Here is a 15,843-nt window from a genome sequence, read left to right as displayed (position 1 = left end):
ATTGGCCACCCCATCAAATACTAGGAGACACCCGAACATGGAAGATGCAAGAATTCCTTGAAAAGCTTTAAAAGTTCAAAATAAAACATGCACAAGAAAATATTTAGTCCTCATGCCACATCTTCGAGCACTTCTCATTCAAGCAAAAGTAAAACGTTTTTGCTGGCTCATCCGCCGATCAGATCTGCAGCTGTTGTTAACAGGCCCTTCCAAAGTTGCAATGTGGGCATGTTGCTGACACAAGAAAGTGGGAAAAACATATGTTAGAATAGACGGGAAAAAGAAAAAAAATGTAAAATTCAAAATAATTAGAGTAATGATCTCTCGAATCAATAAGGGAACTGCTAGGAAGCAGAGCATCAACAAAATTAAAAAAATCATTTGATTGATTGCCTAATTCTAAGCTCCAAGCATCTAAACTTTTCTCAGACTTTAGGCATCCCAACCCAATTGTGGAAAATTTAGATCCCTGATTAAATTTGTACCAAGAATGTAATAACATCTCTCCTACTATTAGTGAACTAGTTTTGCTTAACCTTGTAAAGCTCCACTCAAACTTGAATTCAAGGAATCTATTCAACAAAATTTTTGCCCCTAGAATGTGAGGTCCATCATACAAACCTTTTATATATATATATATATATAATTAACAGCATCTTTAACAACTCGTCCTTCAATCTATTGAAAAATTTAGGACTTCCTGACCGCAAAAATTAACCAGACCAATGCTCTTACTCTATTTTACTGAAAAATTAATGATGTAATTTGAACAATTCTGTTTTTGCTGCTCCAAAATCATTTCACAATGAAGGCTTGGCAGACAACCAACCACTAGTAGCTTGCTTAACAACCTTGCCACCCCAACACCAGCAGTCCAGAGCCACATTCACAACAAAATATGAGTTTTTCTGTGAGATTCCAAGACAGTTCATTTTAAATAATATTACAAGTTGAACTGCAGAATGATTGTCAACCTCAATCAACATGGCAGTCAAACAGTTAAATCTGTCCAGCGTGACTGTCAAAGTCTGATGATGTTTAGACTGTCAAAGATTTTACCGAACAAGCAACCAAGAATCAGACAGGAGCCCATATCTCACAGGTCAAACAATAATCACACCAGCAATCAAGTAAAAGCAGGTTTTTACAAAGGAAATCCCAAAGATTTGGCCAATATCAAACTCACAAACGAAGTAAGGTTATTTCCTAAAAAAACCTATAAATATCAAATAAGTAACCAGAAATAGGCATGCTTATTGACTTTACAATTCCCTTCTCTGTTTTCTTTCTTAAGAATTGATCTCTGACTTGAATGTGGGAGTGACCGGTCAGAATGACATCCACCTCACAATCTCTTATTCAATAGAACCAAGACCCGAAGACCACCGGTAGCATCAAATATCCTCCAAATTAGACACCACTTTGAATAAAGAAGAAGAATCCATCTCAAGAATAACTGAAAAAGCTCCAATGAATCAAGCAAACTGTGTAGCTTGAAGAAAAGCTTTTGCTTCACTCGCAAGAGGAGAAGAAGCCTGAGTAAGACACACATGTCCATCCAAAAGTTTTCCTTCATGGTTTCTAAGGACAACAGCAATGGTTGCACAAGAAGCAGCATCTCTCCAAGCCACATCACTATTCAACTTAAGAGTTCCAGCTGGTGGAGGAGACCACACTGAACTTACGGGTAAAATCATGCAAGGAGGAAGTAATAGGATCTTTCCAGGTAACTGAATTAGATAACTCAAAAAAAGAATTGAAAATACGCTTAGCAGTTACTACTGATTCGGGTCAATATGATCAAACACAGCAAGATTCCTCTCTTTTCAAATGATCCAGCAAGAAATAGCCATAAAGCACAAGCCCAGCTGGTCCTCACAGAATTCATTCAAAATAGCTGAAATTAATATTTGGATTTGTTTTTGCTGAAATTACTGTTGATAAAAACATATTAATTAAAAATATTAAAAATGTAGATAATAGTCACTGGCCTTATCAGTGGCTTTGAAAACACGATCACTTTTTTATGGATCTTCCGTCATCCACTGAATTTGTCAATATTTTCATTTCTTTTTCAAAGGGTATAATTCCATTATTCTAATTTATTTTATGTTTCGGCAGAAAAGAGGCAGCTGACAGAAGGAAATTGGTGAGCAAATGGCATCCTACAACAAAGGGAACCCTTAAAAGAACTGTAGGGTGCCCTCCAAATCTGAAGGAAGACGCCTTCTTAAAGCAATTGCATCATTACTATCTGATGATGATCACTTTACCGACGCCACTTCCCACAAGGTAATACGACCTCAGAAACAATCTATGGGACTCTGATTCCTTTGTCCTCTAAGTACACTGGCAAATACAGTAATATGAAACAATGCATGAAGTGACATTCTGTGGGATTTCTTTTACTGTTCATAGAGTTGTCAAATTAGGAGAGAGGGTGCTCATGGTGAAAGTGTGTGCTGCAACAATGTAAGGGCTCTGTTTGATGAACTCCCAACCGCATACCTGGTTGTGGAAATCACTGATTTTCCTGCTGGTCCTCTCACAGTTTCAAGTCTGAGAAATTAGAGAGAGTGCTTAGATCTGGCCCTCCCAACTTAATATTCTTCAGAATCTTGTTGTCTCCATTTGTACATAGGAATCAACAAATTGCAAATGTAATCTTCTGCTTTTATTCTCTCGTACCAATCTTTACAACTTTTGATGGCGTCTAAATGAGATTCAGCCGCTTAATTTTGCTTCAGTATGAAGTTACTTGAGGGCTGAATGATAGACAATGCATCACTTCTTGCTATAAATCAAAGTTCCACATCTTTGAATAATGCATGATTCATTTTTCTCCAATTTTTTTCAATAGTTGGGTGAAATCAAGCAAGAAGAAAGGAAGATTCTGCTTGGAGGAGTGAGAAAGTCCAGGTGATTCAAGAACTACTTAGAGATGCTGCCGCTGCTATAAAAAATTTTCCATAAACCTAAACAAAACAAAATACTTATCCGATGCAAAAAGAATAAAATAAAAATTTGAACGACTATTCTGATTATGTCAATCGGCCAAATTCAAATTTAAAATTACAGCCAATCATCAACTTCTCATCAAAGTGAGAGACTCAGTTTATAGTTCAATTTAATAATAATAATAATAATAATAATACTCATTTGCTAGATCAACTCTAATGATGAAAATTTCCAGATACTCCCTGATTTTAGCAGGCTTAAGCAGCATAATAGCTATACAATTATACACGTGCGATATGACCATCATTTTAACACAACTCACTATTTTCTCACAAAAAGTTGCATTTCAGAGAGAAACAAGAAACAGTTGTCACATAAAAACCTTTAAGTAACCAATTCATTCTAAACAGTTACTTTACTCCAACTGAGGCCATCAAATCTTCATATTCAGGATCAGCCTCCTGCTTTCTTCCCTTTAACAGATTACCTCCTTGCTGTTGAGGCATAATAGGAACAGAAGTAGGCGAAAATGGATCATAAATTTGCTGCCCTCCAGGACTAGATGCAAAAGACAGATTTCTATTGGATTGTTGATTTGATGCCATGAAATTGCCTTGTGGAGTTATAGGACCTGGATAACTTTGCCGAACTTGAAGGGGATTCCCTGGCCTAGGTGGAAAAGGGCCTGACAAATCAGGCAGTCGGGCAACTGGACTGAAGTTTCGAGCTGGAGGTATGGTTGGACTTGCATTTGAAAATGCTGGAACTCTGGGTGGAACTGAGGAGCCAGTAGAATTTCCAACAAAAGGGATAGGGGACATGTGAGGCTGAGTTTGACCCATCTGATTGCTTATATGTGAACTTGGAAATACATGCATACCAGGTGGAGGAATTGAATTGGGCGCAGCCAACCTGAAAGATGGTGTTTGAGGTGATGGTTGCATCAATGGTCTGGCAAGTGGAGGATCCTGAGTCATAGGCTGATTGCTTGGCCTGAGAACTGAATGAGGAGCCGGATTCTGTGGATGATGAGGTTGAAAAGTAAAATCACCAGGACCTGAATGCAGCAGTTTTGGAGCAGTTACTGTTGGTCTCGTGAGAGTAGGATTTGATACATTTCCAGAAAAGGATCCTGCAGTTTCAGACTGCAGAGTTGGTCGTGATGCGGATGTCATTGGCAAAGAAATTGGCATGCTTCCAGACATAGGGGTTATTAATGCATGAGGTACAGGTGCAGAGGAAGAACCCACTTGAGGGGGTGGAACAGAAGGAAAACTCGAGGCTCCACTGGCTTGATTCATCAGAACATTGACTGCGGAAGGAGCAGATGGAAATGATACAGGAGAAACTATATTAGCTGCTGGCATAGTTGAAGGTGGTGCAGATGGCAGAAAACCTGGTTGCGGAACTACAGGCCGAGGACCCTGCAAAGAACCCATAGGAGGAACCATTTGCCCCATGTTACCAGGACCTAAAGATGCTGGAATGGCACCAGAAGCTAGAGGCCATCCAGAAGAGCTTCCCACAGGTGTCAATGATCTGTCAGATTGTGGTCCTAGTGTAACACTTGATACAGGCCGGGGCAATGATGGCATTAATGGTCTAGCAACTGGAGATAGCAGTGCTGGTGGGGCTTGGTTACCAGTGAATGAAAGTGAAGCCAAAACATTAGAGTGAGCAGATGAAGGCTGAGGCGCTGGCATGGGAAAGTTTCTTGGTGGGTATGGATGTGATAAGACCTGCATTGGCAGCTGTGGCCTGGAAGGAACAGGAGATGTGTTTTGAAAATTTGAATTGAACCCAGATGCTGGAATTGGTCGAGGCCCAAACAATGAAGGCACAGGAGTAGGAGCCAAAGGTGATGAGTGTACGGGCATAAGGTTGTTATTAATTGGTGCAGAAGAATTCTGAGAGGGAATGAAGCCAGGAGGATGTATTGTAGCTTGAGCTGAGACTGCTGGTAAACATAGTCCTTGGTTTTGAAACTGACCTTGTTGAGGAGTTTGTGCAGCTCCAAATGCTAATTGCATCACTCCATGCTCACCATTTCGGACTATAAAAGGAGAAGACACCTCCTGACTTTCATTTGGAACATTCACATTTTTCCCAGTCGCTAAATTTCCCTACAAAAAAGCATGTAACAATTATCACATCAAGCAATGATAAAGGGCATAATGCTTAGAATAATGATAACTAACCAATTATGAGGGACAAAAGCCAAAAATAAAGTAACCACAGCTAAACTGTAAAATGTAGATGAACATCAATAAATATATAGCTATCGTTGATCTTCAGAATAGTCAAACTCACTGATACTGAGGTAACTAGCAATTCAATTAGGGCAACTGCTTCATCAACTTTCTCAAATGTGTCAGCTGATACATGAACATTCAACTCCTCGTAAGCCAAATGGGTGTCATTCGTATCAGATGGAGAAATTTCAACCTAAGAAAAGAAACAGATTCATTTGAGCAGCATATTACGTCTAGAAGCATTTGCAGAATATCATTGTTTTCACAGTTAACACACTGACAAAATTTCGAGGGAGAAAGTAAAATGGATAAAGAAAAGAATTAGAAGAGGAAGATGAAGAGAAAAATGTTTAGGTTCAAGTATATTTAAGAGAGCAATATCATGCTAAGCATATGACTTACCTTCTTTCCTGTATTAGCTTTGGTAACAAATGCTTGTATTTTAGCTCCAGTTTCCTGATCCAATAGTAGAAATGAATAGAAATAATTCAAACACACATAACAACAAATAAAACCCCTCCATCCCTTGTTTACCTACAAGCAGCAACATAAGATGGCACCAACCAAACTTACCTTTTCCAATCGCTTGTGAGTCTCTCCTCCCGGCCCAAATATTAGACCAACAAAATTGTACCCGGGGTGATCTTTGACCTGCAGAGTCAATATAGCTTATCATGATTCTACAATGTCTAATTGCAATTAAAGTTCAAAAGGTTATAGCTAGGATATACACTAATACATAAAGGTAGCAGTAGACCGAGCAGAATATTGAAAACCCAACCAGCTACTTGCATTTGGAAGTGTTTATGGTGGATTCATAATTTCTAGCCTGTTTACCGAATTCAATGACCACAAATCATCCCAATCAAGCTTTCAAGCTTACCAAATCCAAATTTAAGTAATTTGCTTTTAGTGGCTATTGCCTGATTTATTTGTGGCACATATTTCCAAGGATCGTGACACTAAAAACTAAAAGCAAATAGGTATCTAAAGATCAAAGAAATCCGCAATGGAGAATAAAAGTTAACAGAAAACTTCAACTACAAACCACAGTTCAGGTGTCCTAAAACCAAATTCTTTAGTTTGATCTTAATTCAATGGTAACTGCTCCTATTCTAAAGCAAATAAATGTCTTTTCTGTAATAAGTGCAATTGCAAAATATAGAAAAGGTGAGGTAGAAATCAAGCCATCCAAACTTAACCTACAGGAATGGGAACTGTGGCCTCTTTCAGCAAAGGTTCGTAATCAGGTGGTGCCTTGTAACTTGGATTCAGTTTGAGTATCTCACCTGGAAATTAAAAAGACATTAATTTAAAAACAGTGATCCACATATAGCAACTACCAGTCTACCACAGGAATGGGTACAGCAAGCCTAGCAGCACTCGAACTTTGATCTGCTTTTTATTTGAGTGTTCTTCTTCTTCTTTTTATTTTTTTAAATTTTATTTTTATGTTGTACTGATTAAATGAGCTAACAATTTATAATCAAGTGCATTTCTCTGGTTTCTCTCACTGAAATGGTGATTTTGGCAATAGAGTCTGGTGCCTATAATTTATAGATAAAATGCTGCACTAAAAAAGAGAAGGCCAATAGTGAGCAAAATCAAATGCTACTCATGAGATGAGGAAAAAGACAAATTTTTGTCATAATCTCTCCGTTCTTGTCCCCCAGCTTCAATTCCTCTCCTCTCCCGCACCAACCCCCCAACACCCCCCCCCCCAAAAAAAAAAAAAAAAAAGAAAAAAGAAAATTCTAGGCAGTCATTTTAGTGAGAGAAATCAGCCAAATGCACTTGATTAGAAATTGTTTGTCCATTTAAGCACTTGACTGAAAAAAAAAATTAAACACTCAAATAGAAATCAAGTCAAACTAGGGCACAGCTAGTGTTATCACAGCAAAAGAATGTAAAATTGAAAAAAAAAAAAAATCAAGCATACCTATAATCTCCCGTCTTTCAAGTTTCAAGTCCTTCACCAACATATTCGATTGTAAGTGCTCAGGAACAAATGTCAAATGAGGAAGTAGAAAGTACTCTTCAATAAAAAGGTATGCACAATCAACCATAACTTTACCTTGATGTCAATTGGTGGACTGGACAACTTGAGATCTGCATGCTGATCAGCTTGTGAGTCTTGAGTTTCACCAGATTCCAGAATTCCCAACTCCAGCTGTTGCGTAATTTGATCCACTCGAGTCTGCCCAAAATTTCTATATCACTTAGTGGCACCTGGAACGGGAAGCTTCCATGTGAGCCATTCACACGGAAGACACTGACATTTTAGCACCCAATGGGAAAAGGCAATCTTCAATTGCTTCCAACTGAGCAATATATTCCTCCCACAAACCAGGGCTATAAATGCCTCCAACCCCATTTTAAATTGAAATAATTTAAATAAAAGAAATTTACATTTCAAAATTGAAAGTTTGAGATTGAAGTTAAGATGTGTATGCATTTCTGTATAAAGAAAATTAGTAGCTATGATAAAGAATATTAAGATGATGCATTACTCGCAAGGGAACCCTAATTTACCTGATAAGCTAAGGCTCTTCCCTTTCTAACTGCGGCATCCTGGTTTGGATCGGGGCCCCATTTTGTTTTCCTCAGCCCCTGGTTGTTACTGTCTTCATTAGCTGCATCATTGCCTCCTGACTTTTTACCTCCTCTGAAGATTGGAACCAATGAACCTGAAAGTTTGTTTTTTGGTATGACAAATCCAGACTTTGCAGCAAATATAGAGACCTTCAGACCAGTAGTTGATGCACCAGATGAGGAATTTGTCGAAGACATCTTAGTCTTGTGGGTTTCAACTGCAGATGTCTGGTCAACCTCAGTACTCATTTTTCTGTAGTCACCCTTGTACTGCACCTAAACAAAGTAAGCACACAAACATATAAATTTAGCAATAGTTAAGGCTTAGTCTCTGAAACTCACCACTTTCCATATAAATTGGCAAAACTGATCATAACAAGGCAAAAACAAAATCCTATGAGCTTGTTTGGAAACAAATGAATTCTGCAAAATTATAAGGAATTCATTTACACATCCATACTTCACGTGTTTAAAACCTCCCAAAAATTAATTTGCACTTCTATGTCATTAATTTCATGGAATTGATTATATTTGTTCCCCCATCCTTTTCTTATTCCACTCCATCTTCCTCCAGTTCTCCCACTCCTTCCCTTTCTCTTTCTCCTCCTCCAACTTCAAAGAAATCCAACATCTCTGCACAGTCCAACCCTCCCCTCCCACCTGAAAATCATCCATTTCCCACTCTGTCCATGTTGTCAATTCAACATCAGCTTTCCACTTCCTTCCACCCTAATTCCCCTCAGTTTCAACAAAACAAATCAGATAAACAGCAAGCATAGAGATCAAAAATATGACATAACGAAACAACAAAAACAAATGAAAATGCACATTACAATCAACTATTGCGCAAAATTCTTTCCAACAGAAAAAAAAAAATCGTTCCACTGTTTTGCTGCAAAGAATTATGAGCACGACAAAAAAAAAATCACACTTTTCTTCACTTTGTTGCAGCTGTTTGGTTAGATAATTTTCTGGGAGCAAAAAAAATAGTATAGAAAACAAATTCGATCAATATCTAGCCCTAATCTTAGCAACAAAAATTATGAGAGAGAGGTGAGAGTACCTAGGGCTTTTCAGGTGAAAGAAGTAACAGCAGAGGAGGATTTGATATAAGGATCAGTGTTGAGCACAGCAAACAAAAGGCTTCAGCAACTGGCGCTTTTTCGGCGATAAAGGACCGAGCTACGACACGGGGCCGTTTAACCAGTAATTTCCCAAAACCTAGGTTGGGCCGACCGCCAAACAAACCTAAAGTCAGGCAGAAAAACCAAACTCAGACCCAATAAATTTGGATCGGTTCAAGCAGACTCAGCATTTCCAACATATTTTCCCATGGGAAGGCAATTATAGAAGCCCAAAATTGAAATAATATCGTAAGATTATCTAATAAGCCCAAACAATCATCCCTCATTGATTCATCGGCCGAAAACCTTTCCAGCAGCACGCTCACTCGTTATCTTTCTTGCGGGGCTCAGGAATTGGGGGATGAATCACTAATACTATTTAATTTTGGCTCAGCCTAGGGTTTTTGATTAACATGTAATCTGTAACCTTTTATCTTAACAAGTTATATGCTCAAATAGAGTTTAAAAACCTAGGTTTAGTTATTGTACGGAAAGAGTTAAATAATGTAATTTTTTTTAGAATAAATTATTATTCAATTTTTATATTATAGTATTAAATCTATTATTTAATTTTCTATTCAATTTAAGTAAAATTTTCTATTAACATATGAATATATATGAATGAGTCAAATAAAGGATCATATTCTTTTTTCATTTCTTTTTATCCCTTTCTTTGTTGTTTTTCTGATAATAAAAACAATCTTTTCTAGATGATAATTATTCTCGAACCCAATCTAATCGATTTTATACTCGATCAATTTTTTTTTATTTAATCCCAAATTTGACATTGTGCACAGTAGGAATATAGATTTTTATCCCCTTTTCAAGTTTTCATAATCTGTCTTATTTAATAATATATTATTATTTTTAATTAAAAAATAATTTATTATATATATATTTAAATATTATAATTTTATAAAAAAATTATTAAAATTATGTTTAAAATTTATGTTTTTAATTTATAATTTATTTTTTTAATAAATAAATTATCGGAAGTTTTACCAATAAACAAACTTTGAATGACAAGAGGCAACTCTCCGTAGTGAAAAGATGTGAAGCAAGGAGAGTCACCTCCTCTACAAATGAAAAGGTTGTTGCGCGTCTGATATTTTGTTCCATCTTAAACAAACTAGCATTGGATTATTATTATTCCTTCTAAGGAAACATGACCAAGCTATCCCTAAAATTTTGAAAATTTTTAAGAATTTAATGGTAATTTTTAAAGTTTTTATTTTTATATTAAATTTTAATGAATATGAAATTTTCAGGGTTTTAATACTTTAAATAATTTTAATAGTAATTTTATATAAAAAAATTAAATTCTTTATTAAAAAAACAATGTAATGAAATATAAATTATCGTACTAAAAAAAATTGAAATCGTTATTATCTCTTGGTCCTATATTTTTTATTAATTTTATTTTATTATTTTCTCATCTAATAAATTCACAATCATCGATTTTTATTCTTTAAAATTTAAACTATTAGATAATATCATTAAAGAAAAGTCTAACTTAATTCTCTCATATTTTTTTCATCAATTTAAAATATTAATAACTTTCTTCTTGTAATCTCATTACTATTGTGAATTTTTTTTTTGTTAAAATGTCTTCATATACTCAAGTTAGAAAAAAAAAAATTCTTTCATAATATTAGAACTTAAATCATGTTATTTATTTATTTAATCTATAATTTTAACTGAATTTCTTTTTTATAATTAAAAAAAATAGATTTATGATAAATTGAATAAATTTTTTAATATTAGAATATCAATATATTTTAGCTTTAGTAATTCATAATATTAATGATTCATTATATTTTTTAACTAATAGCAATTCTATTTAATTTTTAGCAAATTAACTTTTTTTTAAAAATAATTAAAGAATTTATTTTTATTATTATATTTATTAAATATTTTTTATTTTATAATTATGAAATAATTATCATCATTAATTAATTATTTATTTTAATTAATACTTAAATAAATAATTTATTAATAAATTATACATTTTAATTGAGTCCCTAAACTAAAATTCTAGCTTGGTGACTGTCAAGAAAGGTCGAAAACAAGAAGGGAAGTTATTGGGTTTAAATTGATCCATTTAAAATAAAAAAGAACTAAAAAATAAAATAAACATATTAATTAAAAATTGATCCATTTAAATGTGTTTAAATTGATCCATTTAAAATATGTATAAAAATTGAAACTACTAATTTAATTTATATAAGTAAAATAGTTTTTCAATTTGAATAAAATATATGATAGAAAGTTAAATGAGAGGGAGGATAAAAAAAATTATATAGTAAATTATTAAAGCAGTTTGAATTTAATTTTTAATAACTACTAATCAATTTTTAATTTATAAATATAAAAGTTTAAAAAATTATTAACCTTTTATACTTACTTAACACAATCAATTAATTTTAAAATTTCCACTTAAATCATAATATATAAATTATAAATTATTATGGCTCAATAGAAAATTTAAGGGAGCAATTATTGAAAAATAAAATTAATTAGACATGTTTAAATTTTATTTTATAAATAGATAGATAGACCAATAAAAAATTTGAAAAATTAATTAATTAAAAAATTAAATTTTAATATATCTATTAAAAATTTTAAAAAATAATTGAAGGCGCTAAACTTATCCCTAATTTTTTTGTCTACCTCATTAATTAAATATTACATATATATTAAAAATATATATATAAATGAACGAAGTTGGTGGGGTCCTCCATCTGCAACTGACAAAATAATTTCGAAAATATGAGAAATAGCTTGAAATTAAAATTCATTGAATGTCCACTTTGTCATTAATTTTAGAAAACTTATTGGTAGAACAAGTGGGCATCCCAAAAACATTTAAACGTACGTGACCCATTACAAGCCAGCCTAGACTTAGATGAATGTATCCGTTGACATGGTAGGCCTGAGGCCAGCTTGGATGGGTTGAGAGGCAGACAGGGAAATTAAAAGTATGGACGTGCATAATTAATACTAGATGTGCAATTGCAAGACAAATTCTTTTCATCACCTTTTTTGAAGTTTCAATCTTCTTTTACAAAATTTTGGTACTTGAATTTCATTTCCAAGAAAAGAATTTGCCATTTTGTTACTGAACTGACTAGAGACTAATTTAGTAGCAAATTAAGGTAGAAAACAGAAGAGCTTGTTGAATTAGAAAAAAGTCTCAAATAAATGCACATGCATTGAAGTTTCTAAAAAGGTGAAAGACTTTTATTTTCATTCAACCATTTCATGGATTTATAAATTGTTCTTATTTTGCTATAAATTGAGTGAATATAAGTATATATGCATAAGCTCGTATAATTTAATATAATTTGATAAAATTTTTATAATTTTATGGAGTTGTATGTAATGTTCTTAAATATTAAGTGTGTATTTTTATATTTAAAAGGAAAATAAAATATTATAATTTTTTATTTATATTGTTTTATTTTTATTTGTAAAGTAAATTTTATCACAAATTTAATTATACGATTTTTAACGTTCAAGAACCTGGATAATTTGCAACCTTCCACTTGTGCAATTATAGAGTCCAGATTTGACCCTTGCCGCGTTATCCATAGAAAAAAAAAAAATAAAGGGTTGGAATTTGATATTTCATGTGGTTATTAATTTGAGAGTGATTGGCCTTTGCTTTCAAAGGCCACGTAATATCTTACTGAAAAAAATTGGACAAAGGGTCAATTTATTTATCTTCTCGTCAGAAATTTTTTAATTAAACATAAAATATAAAAAGTAAATTAATTAAATTATAAAGTAAATTAATTTAATTAACTCCCCCAACTGTGCATTTTGTTTCTCTCTTTAACTATTCTGAGAGTAGCTTTTTAACAAACTTACCAGAACATTAATAAGTAAAACTAAAGATAAACCAATGAATTTAAGTTTGGTGGTATTAAAGTAATTTCAAAAGTTATGAGGTTTTAATTAAAATCCTAATTAAAATTAATTAGGACACTTATTGCGTTAATAATTAATTGTTTGAATGTATATTTTAATTAATTAATCACGGATCTCCTTAAGAAAAATTAGTCACGGATTTAAATCACGGATTCATAATAGGAATAATAAGCCATGGACACGTAGGACAAGAGTTCCTGTTATTTCTGATTGTTAAGATATTAAATAGCTCTTGCAAAATCCGGACAGGCATCCTCATATTTCACTCTATTTTTAGATTATTTTATTGCTTTCCATAAAGGTAAATTTATTTTATTTTTTTTTAATTTATCTTAAATTATTGGTCATTTTGTTTTTTAAAACAGTAATAAATTTATTTACTCGTTTATTAATATTTTCATGTTTAAGATTCATTGAAAAATTAAATTTAAATCTATTTTTATTATTATTCTTTATTCATAATCAATAAATAAATTATAAAATATATTAGGTATATATATATTATCATTAATTTATATTCTCTATCATTATAATAAGACACGTCTATTTGATGCGCTTAATATTATTTTTTTAAAATTATTAATTAAGCTCATATGAAATACACAAAAGATTTTAAAAAGTTATCTGAGCCTTTCCTTTTTCCTAGTAAATTAATCAAAGAATTTTTTTATTGAATTTTTTTGCGTTATATAGCAGTGCTCCATCAGTTAATTCCTTTAACTAAGTTTCAGAAGAATGCATAATTATCATTAGGATAGTATCTCTAAATGAATAAATGTACAACTATATTACTGTAATTAAAGATATTATATTTTAATCTGTATTTGCGTTTCATAAATCCAAGACATGATGATTAAATGAATGATGGAAATTTTTTTAAAAAATTTCAGATAAAGAGAAAAATGGCAGGAAAGAAAGACTTGCACCAACTTTCCAACCTCCACCAACATGTATTTATTCCGGACGGAATTGGCGCTGCACACTAACAAAAGTTTCTTGTCCCACTTGAAGACAAACTTACAAACAATCAGCTTCTCTTCTTGACATGTGAAGTCTCAAGGCTCACTCTACACTAACTTATCTATAATTAATTGTTATTATTATTATGTCCCCCACACCTTTCCTCTCACCTTTATGAATTTTTTATCACACCATAAAATAAATTTAAGGGTTTACACTTCACTCTGACTCTCAGAATTTAAAACCTTCTCATCAGAGTAGGCAATAATTCCCTCCCTTGTGTGTCCTCTGCTCACTCTCTAAAATCAAACTGAACCACAAGCAGAAGCATAAAACCCTAGTGGGTGTCTTGCTTTGTGTACAATTTCTTCATTTCTCTCTATCTTTCTCACTTCTCAACTAAAATGGGTTCAAGAAATTTGGCTGTGGCAATTGGGTTTGGGTTTTTGCTACTTGGATTTGCAGTCTCAGACACACAGCAAGATAAAACAGAATGTGCAAGCCAACTTGTGGGTCTGTCGACTTGTCTTCCTTATGTTGGTGGAACTGCTAAAGCTCCAACCTTGGATTGCTGCGCTGGGCTTAAGCAAGTGCTAGAGAAAAGCAGAAAATGCCTTTGTCTTCTAATTAAAGATCGTGATGATCCAACTATTGGTGTCAAAATCAATGCTACTCTTGCTGCTACTCTTCCTAGTGCCTGTAACGCCCCTGCTAATGTCACACAATGCATCGGTAAGTCCATCTCCATCATTAAAACCATCTTAGATCTAATCGCGAGTCATCTCCGTCTCTTGTTTGAATTATTTGGCTGACTATTGCCATCTCTGGGGTATGGATGCTGCAGATATTCTGCACTTGTCTCCAAACTCGCCAGATGCCAAGATATTTGCAGGATTTGCCAACATCACCAAAGGAAGCAACAGTACTGTTGCAAGTGGTAAGAATTTTAGATAATTTAGTCCTTATATATAAATAAGCCATGTAGCTGATTCATTAATATGTTTCCATTCAAGGGAATTCTACTGGAAGTGGATCAAGTGCAGAGGAGAAAAGCGGTAGAGGAATGGGAAAGAGATCTAGATGGGTTGGAGTTGAGATGATTTGTGGGGTTTTGCTATGGGCTTTGACAGCTTTTGGCATCTGATGATATGATGAATAGAAGTGAGATTATCTATGCTTATGTTTTACAGAATTTGTAGCTTTTAATCTGTTAGTACTATTTTTATCCTCTAATCTGTTCCTTTCCTTCTAGGTTGTTCTGTGTGATATTGTCTTTGGTATAAGGTGGTCCCATATAAATTAATTATGTGGATTTCTTAAGGAGAATATTTCCATCAAGTTCAACTCCCTAATTTCCCATTTTTATTAGCTATCTCTAACTAGTTTTCTATAATTGCCAAAATCTTAAGGTCAAAAATGGCCGCCTTGTGACTAAGGGGTCCTACATATCTATCTTTATATTTTAATAATAGAAAAAATTATTATTTAATTCTTATATTTTAATAAAATTAAATACTTCATCTTATATTTTAAAAAATATATTATATATTATTTAATTTTTATATTTTATTTTTATTAAATTATTTAGTCATTTCATCAAATTTTTCGTTATTTATACTATTCAAACTACTATTTAATCCCTCTATTTTAAGAAAAAAATAATTAGTCAATCCCTATATTTTCATAAACATTACTATTTAGTCTCTCTATTTTAATGAAACTAATTAATTGATCAATGTATTTTAAAAAATATAGCATTACTATGTGGAAATTAAATCTAAAATAAATGAGAGAGGATTAGGGTAGTTTAGGTATAAAAAATAATTATAAGACTAAATAGTTAATAGAGTCAAATTACAGGGATTAGCTAATATATTTTTATAAAAATATAAGGATTAACTAATTAGTTTTACTATAATAGATGAATTAAATAGTAGTTTAATCAATATTGACTAACGAAAAAATTAACAGAGAGACTAAAAAGTTTAACAGAGGTAAAATATAAAAATTAAATAATATATTTTTTA

At 32.8% G+C, this 15,843-nt stretch overlaps 2 protein-coding genes and 1 long non-coding RNA gene across 3 annotated transcripts; 2 read left to right on the top strand and 1 right to left on the bottom strand.

Annotated features, from left to right (window-relative positions):
* Positions 1-1,868: 1,868 nt before the first annotated feature.
* On the top strand, positions 1,869-2,683 carry LOC110671225 (uncharacterized). Its single transcript, XR_002498062.2, has 2 exons — positions 1,869-2,292; positions 2,419-2,683. It is a non-coding gene; the product is annotated as an uncharacterized LOC110671225 (long non-coding RNA).
* A 329-nt stretch (positions 2,684-3,012) lies between these two features.
* Positions 3,013-9,247, bottom strand: LOC110671224 (branchpoint-bridging protein). The gene is made up of 9 exons (XM_058136067.1): positions 8,866-9,247; positions 7,743-8,078; positions 7,285-7,407; positions 7,150-7,180; positions 6,417-6,499; positions 5,784-5,861; positions 5,613-5,666; positions 5,269-5,403; positions 3,013-5,081 (listed from the first exon to the last, which is right to left on the bottom strand). The coding sequence occupies exons 2-9, from the start codon at positions 8,049-8,051 to the stop codon at positions 3,369-3,371; spliced, it is 2,526 nt and encodes an 841-aa protein (XP_057992050.1). The 5' UTR covers positions 8,052-8,078; positions 8,866-9,247; the 3' UTR covers positions 3,013-3,368.
* Positions 9,248-13,844: 4,597 nt separating this feature from the next.
* Positions 13,845-15,082, top strand: LOC110671240 (non-specific lipid transfer protein GPI-anchored 6). Its single transcript, XM_021833651.2, has 3 exons — positions 13,845-14,548; positions 14,661-14,753; positions 14,830-15,082. Exons 1-3 carry the CDS (start codon positions 14,221-14,223, stop codon positions 14,958-14,960), a joined length of 552 nt encoding a protein of 183 aa, XP_021689343.1. The 5' UTR covers positions 13,845-14,220; the 3' UTR covers positions 14,961-15,082.
* The last annotated feature ends 761 nt before the right edge of the window (positions 15,083-15,843 follow it).

This window comes from Hevea brasiliensis, chromosome 15 (genome assembly GCF_030052815.1).
Source record: "Hevea brasiliensis isolate MT/VB/25A 57/8 chromosome 15, ASM3005281v1, whole genome shotgun sequence".
NCBI lineage: Eukaryota > Viridiplantae > Streptophyta > Magnoliopsida > Malpighiales > Euphorbiaceae > Hevea > Hevea brasiliensis.
The sequence above is the reverse complement of the archived record's forward strand: the minus strand, read 5'-3'. Positions and strand labels throughout refer to the sequence as shown.